The 19676-nt window shown below is 32.7% G+C and overlaps 6 protein-coding genes across 6 annotated transcripts; 2 read left to right on the forward strand and 4 right to left on the reverse strand.

Annotated features, from left to right (window-relative positions):
- Positions 1–57: 57 nt before the first annotated feature.
- On the reverse strand, positions 58–2193 carry DBF4 (protein serine/threonine kinase activating protein DBF4; the record flags this gene model as incomplete). The annotated part of the gene is made up of 1 exon (XM_003688087.1): positions 58–2193. One exon carries the CDS (start codon positions 2191–2193, stop codon positions 58–60), a length of 2136 nt encoding a protein of 711 aa, XP_003688135.1.
- Positions 2194–2831: 638 nt separating this feature from the next.
- Positions 2832–3359, reverse strand: SLM4 (Slm4p; the record flags this gene model as incomplete). Its single annotated transcript, XM_003688088.1, has 1 exon — positions 2832–3359. The coding sequence occupies one exon, from the start codon at positions 3357–3359 to the stop codon at positions 2832–2834; it is 528 nt and encodes a 175-aa protein (XP_003688136.1).
- A 348-nt stretch (positions 3360–3707) lies between these two features.
- CDC34 (SCF E2 ubiquitin-protein ligase catalytic subunit CDC34) lies at positions 3708–5015 on the reverse strand (the record flags this gene model as incomplete). Its single annotated transcript, XM_003688089.1, has 1 exon — positions 3708–5015. One exon carries the CDS (start codon positions 5013–5015, stop codon positions 3708–3710), a length of 1308 nt encoding a protein of 435 aa, XP_003688137.1.
- A 1336-nt stretch (positions 5016–6351) lies between these two features.
- TPHA0M01290 (uncharacterized protein) lies at positions 6352–7626 on the forward strand (the record flags this gene model as incomplete). Its single annotated transcript, XM_003688090.1, has 1 exon — positions 6352–7626. One exon carries the CDS (start codon positions 6352–6354, stop codon positions 7624–7626), a length of 1275 nt encoding a protein of 424 aa, XP_003688138.1.
- Positions 7627–7963: 337 nt separating this feature from the next.
- Positions 7964–10825, reverse strand: RPG1 (translation initiation factor eIF3 core subunit a; the record flags this gene model as incomplete). Its single annotated transcript, XM_003688091.1, has 1 exon — positions 7964–10825. One exon carries the CDS (start codon positions 10823–10825, stop codon positions 7964–7966), a length of 2862 nt encoding a protein of 953 aa, XP_003688139.1.
- Positions 10826–12374: 1549 nt separating this feature from the next.
- TPHA0M01310 (uncharacterized protein) lies at positions 12375–14021 on the forward strand (the record flags this gene model as incomplete). The annotated part of the gene is made up of 1 exon (XM_003688092.1): positions 12375–14021. One exon carries the CDS (start codon positions 12375–12377, stop codon positions 14019–14021), a length of 1647 nt encoding a protein of 548 aa, XP_003688140.1.
- Between the last annotated feature and the right edge of the window lie 5655 nt (positions 14022–19676).

The following is a 19676-nucleotide window of genomic DNA, read 5'->3' on the forward strand; positions in this document are numbered from 1 at the left end:
ATTAATGCTATTCACTATGGAGGATCGGATATTTTAGATAAATAATTCTTTAGCTATTTAGAATTGAAAATGTAATTTGGAGATCAAGCTATCAATGGATTCAAAATTCATTTCATTTTGAGCAAATGATTGATGTCTTTCTGAATTAATATGCATATCTAATCTTTCGTATTTAACACGACAGTTTTCACAATATCCAGAATTTTTCATAATTGCAGGTTCTTTAGTTTGTTGTTGTTGATGCTGTTGTTGTATTTTTGTTGTTGCAGTTTTTTTGGTTAACGCTTTACTTGCTGTGGATGCTTCGTCATTATCATTCTGATTATTTTGTGACTTTTGATTATTTTGTAACTTTTGATTATTCTTTTCTTCATCTAAATTTGGATTTGTATTGGAAGCTCCTGTATTCTCATGTACCTTGTTAGTTGACACAAATTGGTTGTTCGTATTTGATTTAACTCCAAGTTTACGATCGACGACAAATCTACTTAATGATTTCAAGTTTTTGCTCATGACACTAGATTTTGTTGGCCCAAGACCATTTCCAAATGAGGTAGCCACGTCATTAGACTGATGAACACCACTTGCTCTAATCTCTTGTGGAAATCTATTAACAACTTTTGAATTACATAGATCGTTTGGAAATTCTTCAGTTTCTTGTCTAGTTAATGTGCCTAATAGCTTCTGATGGTTAAGTGAAAGGGTACTTAAACTTTTTCTGTCTGGAAGTTGTAAAGGCTCTTTCCAATTTGTTTCACCAGGTTCATTTGCCTGCGTAATATAATCTTCATTTTCATCTTTATCAGGAAGTAAGCTAGTCACTTTAGAATCTTCACGATCTTCATTCTTTTTTTCGGTTTCTATCTCATTAACAGTAGGCGTTCCTTTTGTAGTATCTTCTTCAACCAATTGATCTGCTGTATTTGTATGAGAATGATCAGTTAACTGTTTTAAATCTTCCCCAGCCTTTTGTTCAATATCATTCTTGGAATATGAGACTGTCAAAAGCTGTTGCCATTTATCGTAACACTGTTTAGAGTCTAAGCAAATATGTGGGATAACCACGAACTGGGTTTTATCAGCATTTGGTTCAGCATGATACTGATATAACTGTCTTAATCTTAATGCATATGATTTATTTGATTTATCACGCGTGTACCTTTTCACTACACGCTTATAGGACATTTCGTCACATGCACCATCCCCAATGAATGGGCATCTTCCGAAAGTACCATATTTTAAAGTTGGATACGGAAGGTTATTAATATCTGCTAATTCTTGAGGTTTCCATTCTAATGTTAGTATAGGTGCCCATGTCTGCCATAGATCATACATGTAAATATATGAATGTTTAAAATAATGAACATCATCTCTTTTTGTTCTTGGATCTCTATCTGATGGACCGTATAATTTTTCATTTTGTAATAAATTAGATAGCGATGTTGTTGTATGCAACAAACTGTTTTTTGATTTTTCAAGTTGATCTAGATGTACGTCTAAGTTTTTCAAGAATCTAGTTGATTTTTCATAATTCCAAACTTTCATATAATTTTTCTTGGCTCTTGACAACACATCAGTATCTTGTAATAGATATATTTTTTCAGTCGATCTTCTTGTAATGACTATCGTAACACTAGTATCAAAAAATTGTGTAATTTGAGCTCCTAAGAATGCAAACCCTTTCCTCAATAAATCTCTCTTTTTCTCCAATTTAATTTTCATGTATTTACTAATATCAGTATCATCAGTGGTGTCGAAATATATTTTTGATTCCCTTTTCATAATTTTTTTCCAATTATTTTGCCATTCCAGTAATTCATTCAACGATACTTTATTTTGCTTACTATTAGTATTTTTATTAGCATTATTAGTACTTTTATTAGCATCATTATTAGTATTATCGGTTTGATCGTTAAATTTATCTATCTTTGCATTGATTCCATTAATATGTACCACTGCACCTTCAATTGATCTATTTCGTTCAATTTTAGGTCTTTTTCTAGGATCATTATTGTTTATTTGTTCCAGTTTTTCCAATGACCTTTTTTTAAGAACAGGCTTTACGTTTTCCATCGCACTAGTTATATCAACATTCTTAGTCTTCAAATTAGCATGCGTATCTGTATTTGTGTGAGCGTTTGCGTCAGTTGCTTTCAATGGAGATCTGTGAGCTAATTTTGTAGGTGATATCATTATGTAAATGTATCTTTATCTTATGCACTACAACAAGTTAAACTGTGATATTAAAATAAATAAACAACTAAATGGATTTAACTCAACCTAGTCAAACCAAAATTATCGTCAATGTTTTTTTTTACCAGCAAGTCAAACGTGACCACCCAGACTCCTTATTTTGTAGATAAAATTCTCAAGAAACTAAACGTCGAATTGAATCAAAACTAGATCATTTATAAGCGTATAATTGTAAGTATAATGATTTATCCTTTATAGATATTAATGTATTTATATATATATGTTTTCGTGTATTATTAAAATTGTGCAATTTTTCTTCTTCTCCCGATTAAATTACAGGCGCGAGATTAGTGATTATGGTGTTTCGAGTAGAGAGGGACCGGGTAATGAGAACAGTGTCAGTTAAGTATTAAATTTAAAAGGTGTCTTTGGATGTTTATTAAAGTAAGATGATTCAATGTACTCTCGTTAATGAAAATAAGCATTTGATCAACAATTGATGCACTAGTGTCCCAATAATGAATCATTCCTTTATATATTTTCCGTAAAAATAAAATAAAATGTGAAATAAAGTATAATAAAACGAATCCAATTAATAGTTACTATTTCTATGCCTTTATTTGTAAATATTTGTATGCTTATTCTAATTTATATTCAAATAGACTCCTAAATGAGAGTATCGATGCTTTCATTTTTTTCACTAGCAATCCATATGGATACTCGTTGCTAGCTATAAACAATAATAGGATATCGCTCTTTGGTAATTGCGCGACACATGCACGCAATCGTTCTAATTCATATATGTATACTCTTGTAATTAGAGGTTCAGTTGTATCTGAATCCATCCCAAACCCTTGAGTGGCTGCCTTTGGTATCTCATACGTGTAACAACTCGTTGTTGTTTGCTCCGACGGGGTATTTTCATCATCAACCCATTTTTCTTTAACCAAAAGACTCATCACTTTTACATTATTCACCGAATGAGCATCTGACGAGCCAAATCCATTCTCATCAGTGTTAGACATGGCGAACGATAAAACAGAACCTGTTGTGCCAGATACTAACGCAGACGATTGTAATTTATTTGATTCATATGAAATCAATGGAATAGCAATTGAATCCAAAGTGGATTCTAACACTTCTTTTATATTTTTGGAATTCAACATAATTATCCCTGATTCTCTTTTTAATGACAAAAGCTTTAGGAATTACTCTGACTAATGTGTATGTAATAATATTCAAACAATATGAATCATAAATATATGTTTGATCTTTTATTTTAGTTTTAATTAGTTTTAATATAAATTTAAATTCAATTTTCACTTTTATGTATAAATATGCAGTATAAAATTGCAAAAGCGAAAATTTATTAAAACGTTAAAGGGTTAAATTAAATATAACAAAAAAGAGTAAATGAAATAAATAATTTTTAAAGCATTTTAATATTAATTAAATATCTATACTTATATTTCAGAAGATAAACTCATAATATTAATGATAGTACTAGTTATATATTAAAAAACAAAGCGATTAATTTTGATAACGAAAAGTCGATATCGACGCCATTGATGGGCATTATATTCATTGGACAATTTTTTGTTCTTCTTCCAAATCTGCGTCTGTGTTTTTGGTTGCTTTCTATCCATGACACTTTCATTATCAACACTATCATCTTCATCGTCATTATCATTGTAATAGCCGATGTCTTCATCTTCATCATCTTCAAAATTACCTTTATAGTTGTAAATATCATCATTCTCCTTTCCATATATCAAGGCTTCTTGATTTCGTTTATCATTATCAGTAGTACTGTTATTATAAGTGCCGTCATTGATATCGTCACCATAAATGTCATCATCACCTCCCATGTTGTTATCTACATCCACATTATCATCTTCATCTAAATCACTATCATACCAAAAATTATCAGCCAAATTATGTGTAATATTTGCAATATTTCCTTGAACCGAAGTTGAGTTAGAATTATGAATTGTGTTTATGCTGTTGTATATGCTGTTATTACCATTATTATCACTGTTACTGAGACGGTTATCTTGGTCACCTGGTGTATTAATGCTATCATGACTTACGAGTGTGCTATTGTTTTGAATTTGATTTCCATTATGGTTTTGATTATTGGATATATTCTCATTGTTGTTGGATGATTGCTGCTGCTGCTTTTGCTTTTGCTGTTGTTGGTTTGTTGTGGTATTTATATTCAAGTTTCCATTAGAAGTATTATAACCTGAAAGATTATTAACTGAGATATAAGCGAGATTGCCACTGACCGGCATAACAAAACCTTTTGGAATATCTTGTTTTGATCTTTCAACCTCCATTTTGATTCTTTGCTTGTATTGTTCCGGATTCTTTCTATAATCGACAGCTGCATCGACATTTGCAGGGGAAGAAATATTTGGATCTTCCAACAAAGAAACGATCGAGATCAAAACACTCTCAACGGATTGCACCGGGGACCACGTTTCTGCATCTAGTTCATCTGTCATTGGGTCACCAGATTGATGAAGAATGGAAATACATAGCCTACCGTCCCTATAAACATTTGGATGATAAATAGCAGGGGTGAATCTAAACTGTGGAGGAGAAAATGGGAAGTCATCCGGGAATCTCATTTGAGCTTTGAAATAACCACCATGATAAATAGACTCCTCATTTAACACCATAACACCAATATTCCAAACAAAAATATTCGAATCATCTTCTAGATTAATATGAAAAGAAGGTATAGACTTCTTTGGATCTGTCAGCTCCCTATATTGTCGTAACAATAGACTAGCAGCTGTGCTTTTGCGGTTACTCATGATCTTATAACTTGGCTTATTATGACCTTATTCTACTTCTTACTGTATGAGTCAAGATAACTTTTTTTTCAGTAGACTTGTATCTTTTAAAAAGCAGTAAACAATAGAGTTGAAGACAGAGACAATAAAACTTTATAAACAATTTTTTTAAATGGTTGTTAAAAGATAAAAAAAGTGTTTCTAACTGTAGATGTATGTGTATGTGTCTGTTTTAGTTTACAAAGAGTTACAAGTTCACTATAAAAACTAAAAACGAAAAAATCATCGTCAAAAAAATAATTATTAATAATCGCAAAAAAAGTAAAAGAGGAAACAAACCAGGGAACTAAGCGTTGCCCCATCAGAGACAAAGAGAAGATTTTAAATAGATGATGTTCTATGGATTGGTTGATCTGTAACAGTTATGAGTAGATATATACTATTAATAATGCGATTAAAGTGGCCACAATGCCTTAATAGCTCTGATACACACACAAACAAACACACACTTAAGTATGTATAAGTGTATATGACTAAGAAAGTGTGTTTTAGCTGTACTTTATTACGAGATGTCCGGGTACTAGACCAAGAGTGGAGGGTAAACGGTGTTTTGGATGATTTCTTGCACTGCATGGTCATGGTCATGGTCATGGTAATGGCAAGAAGACTCTAACCATAGCATACCATAGCACGCCATGGCGTGCTATGGTATGCTATGTGAAGTAGGTTCTAGCATGCCACAGCATGCTAGAACTGTATGTCCCCCCCCTTTGTGATTCCTATGCCGTTTGGCAATGATAACACCGCTGTCTTGTTCTCATCTGATTGTAACTTTTGCTGTTGCGATGTCCCTTTCCCTTTTAGGAGATTGGAAATTACTGAACACAGCGATTTGATATTTATTTTTTTCAGAATTTCCTTTTTAGGTCATGGCGAGTTATCATATTAGTCTGTTTTCTGGGTTCCTCTCAGGGATATTCTGAGTGGCAAGAGATAAAAAGCAATTGTTATTGGCATTCTCTATGGGCATTTTAGGAAAGAGCATCGAGGTAAGTTCGAAACAGTATTCTGATCTGGGATCGAGATATACACATGGCTTGTCAATTGGTTTCAGGTGGCATTGATGGTCGCAACAAACTTGCTTGCGAGGTGGTATGGGATGGCTGGTCCAGCTTCTTACAGCGATTCACCAGCCATTGCAACGAGAATTGCAACAAATTTTAAATTATAAATAGAGACCATATTCTTATGAAAAAAAGTATTTCTATCTTCTGTTAGTTTATAATAAATAACGTAACACAACTCAACACAAGACAACACAACAAAACAACGCTACATTAGTTGGAAATAATTAAAAATGAAATTCTCAAACGTTTTAGTTTCCGGTGCTATTTTATCATCTGCAGCTTCAGCTGCAAGTACAACAAAATCGATCCCATCCTCATGTACTATCAATTCATCAAAAGCAACTGCAACTGCTCAAACGGATTTAGACGCTTTCTCAGGTTGTGAAACTTTGGTTGGTGATTTGACAATCACTGGTGATCTAGGTAACGCTGCTATCGCCACTGTTAAGAAAATTGAAGGTTCTTTAAAAGTTTTTAACGCTACAAACTTGAATACTTTAGCTGCCGATGCTTTAGAAGAAGTTACCGATAGTTTGATCTTACAACAATTAACTATTTTATATTCTGCTTCCTTCGGTTCATTATCCTCAGTCGATTCTATCCAATTGGTTACTTTGCCGGCTCTTCAAACTTTCACCTCCACATTGGAAAGTGCAAGCGAAATTATCATTTCTGATACTAGTTTGGAATCCATCGAAGGTTTCTCAAACTTACAAACTGTTAGTACTTTTAACATTAACAATAACAAATATTTAACTGAAATCGATTCATCTTTGAAAAACATCACAACTTCCTTAATTTTATCTTCAAATAATAAAGAAACTGAAGCTTCTTTTGATGATTTAACTTGGGCAAACAATATTACTATCAGTGCTGTCGCTTCTTTATCTTTCGAAAGTTTAAAGAAGGTTAATGCTTCTTTCTCTGTTTTGAATAACACCATTGACTCTTTGGATTTATCTAAATTAACTACTGTCGGTGGTTCTTTATCATTCGAAGAAAACAATGACCTAACTTCTTTAGACTGCAAAAACTTAACTACTGTTGGTGGTGCTTTAGTTATCGGTAACAACACTGATTTAACAAACATCGATGGTTTCGCTAATGTTACCACCATCGCTGGTGCTTTAGAAGTTATTGGTTCTTTCCACAACTTAGATTTATCTTCCTTAAAGTCTGTAAAAGGTGGTGCCGATATCGAAACGACTGCTACTAACTTCACATGCTCTGCTATCGACAAACTACATTCTAATGGTGTCATCGAAGGTGATTCTTACCAATGTTCTGTTCCAGTTTCTTCTTCAAGTTCCAGTTCCAGTTCCAGTTCCACCTCTGCCTCAAGTAGTTCTACCCATTCTTCCACAATGAAAACTTCCACTACTTCTGGTGCTTCTAGTTCTTCTCGTTCTTTAACTTCTCACGGTGCTGCCGTTGGTTCTTTCGAAAATGCTTCTTTCGTTAGCATTTTCTATGCCATTGCCGCCGTTCTGGTATCTTTACTTTAAATATTATTACTAAATGTGATCATATTTCAAACTGACCCAAACAAAAGACTCATTTGCATACTAAACAACATTAGATATCTAAACTTTGTAATCTTAGATATATTTATAATTTAAAAAAACATAACTCTGCATTAAAAAGAAAATTCCAATTATTTATATCAATATCGAAGAATATATAGAGATCATTGGTCAAGTCGACAGTACATGCATAATTTGAGTGCTAAATAATTAATATAATGTTTTGATTAATAAAATATTATTTATTAACTTTGATCTCTTTGATAAAAATGTGTTGACATATATAAAAAGTACAGAATCTATATATCATCTATTCACCTTATTTTCCAGCAGCTTCTCTCTTTAATCTCATCTTTTCTTTGAAAGTTAATGGTTTCTCAGTATCAGCTGGACCGGTAGCTGGAATAGAAGCGGCTGGACTACCCTTAGCCTTTCTTTCAGCAGCTTCTTCTATTTCCCTTTGTCTTTGAGCAATGGCATCTAATTTAGCTTGACGTTCATCATTAGCACCTCTACCAAATAGACTTTTAGCAGCTTGAGAAGCGGCAGCTCTAGACTTTTGTTCAGCGGCTTCTCCAAGTTCTCTTTGTTTACTGGCAATTTGATCTTGCTTGGCTGCTTGCTCTTGTCTTTTAACTGAATCAATTTCAGCTTGGCGTTTAGCAACTAATTCATCATAACGTTGCTTACGAATTTCATCAACTCTAGCCTTCTTAGCAGCTTCTAGTTTAGCTAACTTCTCTGCTTGAGCTTTACCATGCTTAGCTTGATATGAAGCATATAAACGGTCCCTTAAAGCTCTGAAGTCATCACCAACAACAACTAAACGATCATAATCTTCCATCTTAGCAGCGTGATCTGCTTTAGCACCCTCAAGAATCTTAGACTTAATTTCTTCGAATTTGATCGAATCTTCATTCTTTAGAGCCTCAGATTCCTTTGCTAATAATGGTAGTTCGGATTCTCTATAAGCTCTTTCAGTGTGATCTAATTTTTGTAAAGCAATATCAATACGCTGTTCTAACTCTGTTTTGTTTTTGGCAATCTTTTTGAAAACCAATTTCTTAATTGCAACTATATCCAAACCTTCTGTCTCTTCTGGAGTAAGTTCAACTTCACCTTTTTCATTAACTGTGTCGATGAAATGCTTGACTTGAATCTTTTGTAATTCTAAGAATTCACGCTTTTTCTTTTCAATAGCACGACGTTGATTTTCTTCGGCTAATTTAGCTTCCAAAGCGGTCCTTTCTTCTAACATACGTTTTTGTCTCATCTCGGCGTCTTCTTCAGCTCTTTCGGCAGCAGAAGCTAAGTATTTTTGTTTTTGCTCTTGAGCTCTCTTAATACGTTCTTCATTGGCCTTTTTGATGTTTTCGATAGCATTCTTAGTTTCAGCGATCAAGTTTTCACGAGCAGTCTTAACTTTTTGAATATAAGAAGCTTCTTTGAAATCATCTAAACCTTCTAAAACAACAGATAATTCATTCAATTTTCTACGAATGTAATGTGTACGTGTTAAGACTGGTTCTGGTTCGGCTTCAGCTTCTTTGGCGCCTTCAGCCTCTTGAGCTTCTTCCATTTCCTCTTCTTCACCTTCTGGGATTTCAGATTCATCAACTTCTTCTTCAGCTTCTTCTTCTTCAGCCTCTTCTTCTTCGACAACTGGTTCAGATTTTGAAATAATTTCGAATGGGTCACTAGCAAAAGTCACGGTGTTGCTCTTATGGTCAATTTTAATGCAAACATAATCTTCAACAGCAGCTTGTAATAAAGATTTTTCAAGACCCCAGTAATCATCGTTCAATGGAGCTGGTAGAGTAATTTCTTCATATAATTTATCGATATTAATGGAAGCTTCTCTTTCTGATACACTAACGATAATCTTTCTGGTAATGACATTCTTCAATGGTTTGATATATTGTTTAAAGTATGGTTTAGTTTCTAACTTTGGTAATAATTCAGCCAACTCTTTCTTAACAGTTTCGTTGTCAAAGTTTTCTTCTAAAATATTGTATAATTTCTTAACATCTTCATCAGCATGAATGAATATATCTTCTTCAGTGGCAATATCCATGATATCCTTTCTAGTTGGCTTCGATTCCAAACCAACTAAGCGATATAAACGTAATTGTGGATCATAACCAATAACAGGTAAAGTATCTAAAGCATTAGAGACAGCAGACAATAAGATGATAGAAGAGTATTGCTTGAAGTCAGATTCTGTGGCATTTGGATTCTTGGAATATAAAGAATAGAATTTACCCCAAGCAACAGTGTGTAAATTATGAACACCTGACATCAAGAAAACACGAGCCATGTTTTGGTAATAGTTAGCTAAAGTAGGAGCCTTTGGAGTTTGTTTTGAAATTTTCATTAAATGGAAAACATCTTCAATGGATCTGTAAGCTTCGTGCCATAATTCCAATTTAACGGAAACATTAACTTGTTGAAAACGTTGTTCTAAATAACGTTGTAAAGTTTCGTTATCACTTAAATCGACAATGTTAGTACCGTTCTTATTTTGTTGGTAGTTGGCAGCGTCTAAATGTTGACGTAACATTTCAGCTAATCTCTTGAACTCATTCTTTCTGTTATATTTCAAACAGAATTGCATTGTTCTGTTGACGACACCGGAATAAGTAATTTCTAGTTGAGAATTATTTCTAACTAAATCTAAGACAGTTCTGTAGGATTCCCAAGTGAATCTCAACCACGTGGCTATTTCCTCATCATTGAAACCAGAAACAGTGTTAGAGTCTTTCAAGTAGACACTGTTTAGTAAATTTTCTGGAGTCACAGCAACATCCAAATCCACATTTTCGTCGACATTTTCAGTTGCAGAAGCTAATTTCTCATGTTCAGTGACAATTTTAGCTTCAATCATAGTAATAAACTTTCTTGAGATAGAACCAATGATAAGTAAACCATCATTATTACCTTGGATTAACTTTTTGAATTGATGTAAAGCATTCTTTGATCTATTTTTACCTTTTTTCAATTCGATACCAAGTTCTAGGAACTTGACAACAATTGGTTCAATTGCAGCCGGATCAGCAAATCTAATTCTTCTAGCTGTGATGAAATCGAATAAAGATTGTAAAGCAGCTTGGCTTTCACCAACAGAGACCAAGTCATCTGCTCTCTTAATAGCGTTCTCAGGACGTAAAACCGGTGGAGCCATGGTTGTATGGATGAGTTCTTAAGTCCTGTAGGGTCAAAACAGTAAAAGAGAAGTTTACAATTAATCAATTTGTAAATTAATATAACCATCTGTTTATATATATATATATATATAACGTATGAACATATTATTACATAGTAAATAATTCATTACGTGAAAGAGTGAGTGAAAATTTTTTTTTCATTCCAACTTTCGAGACCTACTAGCAACTGGATACCCGGCTATAACAACTCGCCAGAAGACAAAAAATCCATAAAGTCCGTGAAAAACAACAATGTCTGGTAGCGACACTTCTCCGGTATATCATACAGGCGTTGCCCGTCCTTCGGATTGTGACCCTGACAAGATAATTATTTTTGTAAAAAGATATCACGTGAGCAGTAATAGAACTAGCTTACTACCAGTGGCAGTCCGTGTATTTCTTCCGAGAGATATACGGAGAAGACGAAGAAATGAGCAGATAAGAAAGTGGGGAGAAAAGTGAATCGAGAAATAAAAGAAAGCGGGGAGGGTGTATGCGTCAGAAGATCTAAGGAGGGTAACGACGAAGACTTGGTAGTGGGGGGACATCCTCCCTTGCACTTTCGTAGTGGACAACAAACAAACACTTGTTAAAAACCATGTATGCGGGAGGGAGGAGGGGCGGGGCGGTCAAAGGTAAAAAAGAGTGATTAATATGATCGTGAACAGTGTGGATCACATACAATAGTAACTAACTAAGTAGTTCTTACTATCCCCCCTCCTAGCAACAAGTAGGAAGTTCTTATAAGCCGCAATTACGGTTTGTAGATAGATGTACATTTACAACAAATAGTTAGGAATGGTTATATCGGTTGTTCAACTTTGATGTTGTTACTACGATTAATAGAACATGACGAACCCTTGTACCAGTGTCTATATCATGAAATGAGTATTAACTTTGATAATTATTACTCAACGGGAAGTTATTTCAACGTTATGGGATTGGTAGCACACGTAGGGCTGCTATTTTTTATATCTCGTAACATTGTTGTTAGCTTAGGTGTGTAAGAAGAGAAAGTGACACATTTTCTTTGTAACTCCGGGTGCTAATGAAGATAGAGAGAGAGAGAAGGAGAGGAGAAGAAGGATTGTGATTACAATCAGGTTCATTATTGTATACCTTACCGTCTAGACATTCCGTCCCGTTGCTGGTTTCAAGGGCGATCCCTTAATTTTAATTCCTTTCTTTACGTAATTTTTCTTGTTTTTGAAAATGTGCATCGTACAATTAAAGGCTTTTTACAAGAATCTTTAAAGGATTAACTACTCTAAGTTATTTGGTAAATTATATCTTACATTATGTTGGAAAACTCTCAATTACAAAAAAGAGATAAACATTCAATTCAGTGTTATTGAAGTAGGAGTTTACTGTATTTATTAATGATAAGAAAGTAAAAGCTTATTTTATAAATTTATATATAAACATGACACACACACACACAAACATATAGATATAAATTTAGATTATAGTTGACAATTAAATAAAAAAAGCAAACACAAAAATAATTACACAACGCATATAACAATAATGATATATCTAATTTTTTTATTGTCTCTGATTAATTTTTCAGAGGCTATAATTACAAGAGATGACCAGAAATTTTCAATACATTATTTACCTTATAAATCATTTAATGAGAATATACTTCAAAATAAAAAAATAATCGAAAATGGAGATTTAATTAAAATCAATTCAAATTTATGTTATGTACCAAAAACTAAAAATGATCCAATTAGTGAATTTTCAAATTCATCAGTAACGACAAATTTTCGAAATTATTTAAAGGATAATTTAAGGGAAAGTATTAATATAATTGAAAAATTTACTGAAAAACAACAATTGAATAATAGACAATGTTTAAATTACAGCACTGGATTTTGGTCATATGAGTTTTGTAATGGACAAGTAATTAATCAAATTCATAAAAGTGTGGATGATTTTTCTGATCATTCAATGGTAAATAAATTAGGTGAAGTAGAAAACAGTTTAAATCAATTCAATGAAAAAATTTTAAATTACTATACAGTTATGATTGGAAGAAAAAATGGTTATTATATTACAGAGTTTGCAAGTAATGGTGATATCTGTGATTTAAATGGTTTACCGAGAACAATCGAAATTCAATACAGTTGTGGATTCTCAACTTCACAGGAAAGTGGTACTCCTAATATTCAATTCTTGACTGAACCAAAAAATTGCAATTATCAAATTGGTATAGCTATTCCAGAACTTTGCAAGTTAGACATTTTTAAACCAAATAATATCGATCCTTTTGATATCGATGATTATTACTTAAAGGAAACTAACGCAAAGGAATCACAAGAAATAGCATTTGAAAATTCATTGGTTTGTTTACAACCACATGATGAAGAACAACCTTTAAAACAAGATTCTGAAGTTGTGAAAGAAGTTAACTCTCAAAAAAGTGTGATTGATCTATTCTATAATTTTAAGCCATTTTTCATTGGTTCTGGAGTTTATTTCTTGAAGCATAAAACAATTGAAGCAAATATGGGGAGTAGGAAACCAGATAAATTATTATTCTCTGGGGATATTTCTAAACTAGATTCAAAACTTGAGACTATGCTTCCCTCTTTAATTAAATTAGATTCATTTTTTGAATCAGAACTATTTAATTATGAAGATCATGACTCCTTTAAATGGATAGGAGATATTGTAAACTTACAAAATAAAGTCACCGACACAGTACTGATTTCTGTCACTTATAACACTTTTAACAATCGCATCGAAAGAACCATACAACGTTCATATAACAGTACCATTTCCCATTATACATCAAATTTCATTGAGTTTACTAAATTCCAAAACGAAGGAACAGAAAAGGTTAACTTGTTTGCGAATACCATCAATAAGAAAACAATTAACAATATCGAAGTTTTAGAGATGATTAACCGTAACGCATTGATAAGTAACAAATTTCAGAATTTTTTGTCTCAGAGAAAAGACGAATTTTCTTCGGATTTTGATTGGAGCCAAGCAAACAATAACAAAAACAACATTGTAATACAAAATATAGAAGAGTCAGTAGTTGATCAAATCCAATATTTTAACCTTGAAGAATTTGAAAATTTATTGACTGAAATTTATTGGAGTAGAAATGAAAAAAAATCCCATAATGATAATGATGACACAGAGAAGAATTCAAATGCATAGTTGTTTATAAAAGCATAAATAACAGTTCATTTACATACTTTCTTACAATATAACTAGGGTTTGTAAATAATTAAACACTAATAAAATATTCTATGCACTTTATTTAAATTTGAATTCTTTTATTTGCATGGATATCAGCTCAATGTTAAATGTTGACTCAATTAAAAAAACATATAAACGAATAAAACTAAGCACTTCTAAAAATTTTCTGGTTACTACAGCTCTATCTCTCTTGATTCTTATTACTTTGCCATTTGCAAAGACAAAAATATTACTGAACGCTGAAGAGTTATTCCATCTAATAGAGAGAAACATGTTTTTTTACCAAGGATATCTCATTCGAGAAGATCATACAGTTCCAGCTATTGCATATATGCTACTCTAGTGGTGAGATGTATATTGCAAATTCCCGTTTCATCCTTAAATTGATAGAGTATATTCATTCAAATTCTTATATTCATACGTACATATTATAATATATCTTTTATACTTAACGATGGAACTCTAATTTAAATTGAGATCACACCATTTTATAGAATTGATATTGCTGGCGGGCATAGAAGGACCGGGGATGCGAACGGTTGAGTTCCGAAAATGTTGTTCTCTGATTTTTTGTATCTAACACAACAGAAGATTGGCAAAATACATATATTTCCTATTTCGAAGAGAGTGCATCGTGTCAGGTTTCAAATGAAAACAACCAGAAAGAAAGGGAGAGAAGTTAGTTGTCCCTTGGTTTTTCTTTAAGTAGTGCAGGGCATAAACCATGTCGCTTATAACTTCCAAGTAAAAACGGCACTAGGTTTTCAAAAGCAAGGCAATTTTGAACAAACTTATGTAGAATTGAGTAAACGTACCCAGTTGGCATTTACAAACATGATGTAAATTGTGTATGCAGCTGCATTCTAATAACACCATTTCTTTCGATTGACGAATTGTTAACCCTAATTGAATTACAATTGGCCGATGCTTATGATAATTAAGATATTAATTAATAGGAAGTCATGACCTTAAAAGATACTGAGCAACTGACTTTAGTTAATTAGTTTAGCTTAAAAATGCCCCTCATCATAGTATTCTCCTCATTGAGCAAATTTATAGATTTTTCAATTTTAAAGACAAAGTTGTTAATGCTTCCACCAAATAGTTACAGTACGATTAGTGGCATTGTTAAATAAAAATCCAAAAATAGAGTGGAGATTAAAACAACAACAAGAGATATTGGTAAAGAGACAGAGAGAGCCTAACCTTCTAACAACTAACCATACAATATACGTTTAAGGTGCATACGAAAATTTTGGAAAATGAAAACCCAACCAAAGCAGTAACTAAATACACTGACATTGAATCTCATCTTCTTTTCCCATATCGTAAATCTTATGATTTAAAGGACAAGCTCTACAAAACTTGTGTATACCTTGGTGTATATTTAATGGCCTTTTTTACAGCCAAAACCATGCATAAGTATCAATGTAAAAACATACGATAATTGAATTCTGATAGAATTGAAATATTGCTAGTCAGTGCCCTTCTGTTTGAAAAATCCGATATCTTCTCTAAGTGCTTTTCGTTGCATGTAAACTTCACTCTTGGACAACGAAACGAAGCGAAAGAAACGAATAAGTAAATATTTATATCAGCGCTTATTAATATTCGCCTTCTTTATTTGCAGTATCTTTCCGTACAATCGATCAGTTCTTAAAATAAAATGTCGCATCAAATAGCTTGTATATTAATCTCATGACTATGAGGGGATTGAATGAATATTGAAAAACAAGATAGCGTAGAAAAATGTTTCTTGTGTTGCAGCTAAAGCATGCCCTTATTCTGCATAGTGTTATTCATAAGTAAGTAACAAGATGTATGTCGTGCCTTTCTCAATTGAGCGTGGCAACACAAATATGTTATAGATTAGCACTTCAGAAGTAATCGGTCTAGGTCCTTTATCGTATTTTTATTTGTAATGGTATGTTGCATATCCACAATACTTCGCTTGAGCATGGGATTGCATTTAGTTTATGCGCTTGGTGGCTGATCTTATTATTGTCTAAACCATGAAACTGAAAGAGAATAAGAAGCAATCGATTTCGGGAGATCTTGAATGACTTGTTAGATATGTTCACGTCCCACGTGTTATTAACGTTCAATAAATTCCTCATGACTAAAATAAAACATGCGGTTCCAGCTGAGTAAAGGTATGGGAATGTGAAAACCCAACTATTGTGTTTTATGTTTTGTTTTTTACAAAAAAGAAAAGATTAAAACGGCTTTAGAGATGTGTCTTAATTAACAATCATGTACGCATCAGTTTCGAAAGCTAAAAATATTTTTCTTGCTTAAATAAGATAATCTCCCAATATCCCAAAAAAGAAAAAAAGAGTAATTTTCACAAAAAATAGGATTCCGCATCTGTCTGTTCTTGCTGTATGATGACATCAGAACGGATGATTTTCAATTAAAAAAAATTGCCTCTAAATTTCTAGAGTGTAAGATTTCCATGCACCATATCTTCTCCCCGCTTGTTTTTATTTTTATTTTTATTTTTGGAAGAAATACTTACTTTTAGATAATTCTATGTGAACTCCGCAGAGTCGGGCTATGTGCGCAGAATTTACTATGTCAGATTATACAATAGACTTGCTCCTTTTTTATAAAATGCGTTATTAGTGCTATTTTCCTGTAGAAACATTTTTTTGTTAGGCTGCAGTCCGCCGTATTCTCATTAATTGATTATTTTTTTGTCAATCAGCAAGCATGTGGGCACTATTCTCCAGTCTTTTGTTACCAAATGCACCCACGCAACAAGAAAACAAAAACGAAAAAAAATGCAAAATTGAAAAGTACAACTCTGACGACAATTCCGCAGAACAATTCCTGGACTTATGATCTTTCCTTCGCGCAAACGAGTCCCCGAAGGAAAGGAAAACCATGAAATGGAGATGAAAAAGATATCCTATGTCCCTTTCACTAGTGGGCTATTCCTGCACAGATTTAACAACTTTTTTTTTGTTTCGTAAATTTTGAGGTACAGCCAACGCCACTGACGTCACTAAACATGTAGCACTTTTTTTTGCATTCTAAAAAGTGAATGAAACATGTAACGGTTTCCCATATTTGAAAACAAAAATAGCACATTAAAATACACAAATACGAAAGGCCGAAAGACGGCAAGGCAAGCAGGAAGAATTTCCAGTGTATCTATATTTATAACTTTCGTTTTTCATTCATGCTTATCTTATACATTCCGATACACACACTACTGTGCTGTGTCTGCGTGTATTGGTGATGATTCGAAAACAATTTTACTACTTTCTCTTATGCTATTTATAATCATTGAACCTAATTTTAAAAATAATGGCTTCCTATTTCATAACATTTTAACATCGGCAAACCAAAATTGGGTCGCCAAACTTACAATTGATTACTTCCTCAAAGTCCTCCCTCAAGCAACAGCATATATCTGGTTTAATAATTGCAAGTCCAAATATTAAACAAATCGTTCAAGTCAATGACTCGACTGTTCATATAGAATTCACTGTTTAAAACTTATCATCAAAATCGATGTTCTTGTAGTGATAGTAATACTAAACGCTATGTTCCCCTCTTGTTCCTTTTCCGACTTCTTGTTTTTAGTTGCATGCTCTTGGTTCCAAAAAGGTAACGCACATTCAGGCAAAATATTTCATCTGTTCTTAAGAAAACACCGACAAGGCGGCAGAACGTTCTTGAAAGAGGAAGATATCGGTGCACAAGTTAAATAGAAAGCCCTGATAACTCCGGGAAAAAATCAAACCGGAGAAAAACACGAAGAAACAGTATAATTGTACGATAACGAAGAAGAAGAAAAGTGCTTCAGCAGCCTGCGCAGGCTGCTGAAGCACTTTTCTTCTTCTGTTTCTGTTTTGCGTTTCTATTCTTTTTTGGGCCTTGTTTTGAAATATTAAAATGCGGTGCGGGTATTCGTCTGCTCTGGAAAACATTTTTTCTTACGTCTGTTCCATAATGGCTATCGCAAGACAGTGTGATGTTCAGAAACCATTGTAAGACATTTTTCCAAATATTTAAATATTTTTGAAAAATGTTCTCATGGCAGAAGAAACGGTGAGAAACAAACCAATAATTTTTGATTTGTCACAAAATACCTGTTAGGATTTCGAAATTTTTAATGTATGCCTAAAAGATCAAGGTATCGCTCTATATTTGCAAACATCAGCAACAACACCATATACTTCGAGATATACACATTTCGATATACATGTGTAGAAGAGGAGAAGGACGCTATCAAAGAATCGAATCGAATCGAATACATGGGTCAGTATGGTGAGGATACCCAAATAGATGGAGTGGAGTGTCGCAGTATTTATCCCTTGTGTCTTATTGTTACAATTGCAAGCACAATTCTAACAACACCTACACACATTCACCCTACTAACTTCTAATTTGAAAAATAAAACGAAATAATGAGAGAGATAAAGTAACTTTCTCGCTCTTCGATTGTGGTTTTCGCTTATGTGGTTGGTTACTTACAAAGATTGCACCATTTAAATTCTTCCGTTTTTAATTTAAGGCCTTTTTACTGCTCTTGCAACCAGGTTTTCTATGCATTATTGAAAAATGTTATATAACCAATAATTTTGGTTAATTTGCTGGATCTTGCACGATGACTAGTGCAAAAAAACATAATATTAGCTTCTTCTCTTTTTACTTTCGAAATCTGTATACACACATATACGTGTGTAGAGTAGTATTAGTGGTAGTCGTCGATTCACAGTTTCTTTTTTACCTGTTTCATTTATCTTCGAAATTGAAAACAAACAAAGCTAGAACTAATGATAATGATAGAGATATTTGTTTGGAATGAAAAATGGATTACAAATAATAAGAAATAATATAGACCCAGTCCTAATCATACTAAAATTAGACGGAATGGGAAAGACTAGTGAGTAGAATTAAATAGAATTGCCAAAAGACACAGCAGGAAAAACAAACAACCACGTACACACCGCAATACAGAAGTCAAAAGAAACATAAATCAAGTAAAAACATTCATTATATTTGATATATAGGATTACACTTTGAATATTAGTTAATATCCACTCTTTTGAGCTCTTATTTTTGATTATTCTATTTTTCAAATTAATTAACTTTAAAAATTTGATATATAAATGATTTAAAATAATATAATACCTAATAACTATTTCGAATACAACAATGTGTGTCTTTCAGGCATAAAGTATATTTTTATTTCTTATTGTCCGACAACTTACATTCTATATTATAATTTAATCTTAACATTTTATTTAAACTTTCTCGTCATATATGGATGGAACAACAGTTTTTGACTTATAAATAAATATTTCTTTAATTGGTTCATATGTTTAATATAGAGAGATTTTTCTATACGATCTATTCTTCCGATATTTTTTATTTTTGAATATTATCATTATTCTTTAAAACAAACCGGATATTTCTTCATTCTATACACTAAATCTGGAACGAATATCACCATTAATACTATTAAAATAAACAGGTTATAAGAGTAATACATTCATTCGAATTCTGTTATTTCTAAATTAAACAACATACACAGACACACATATATATTCACATCTACAAATAAATATTAACATTACGAAAGGGAAAAGAAAAAAAAAT

The sequence above is a fragment of the Tetrapisispora phaffii genome, chromosome 13 (assembly GCF_000236905.1).
Source record: "Tetrapisispora phaffii CBS 4417 chromosome 13, complete genome".
NCBI lineage: Eukaryota > Fungi > Ascomycota > Saccharomycetes > Saccharomycetales > Saccharomycetaceae > Tetrapisispora > Tetrapisispora phaffii.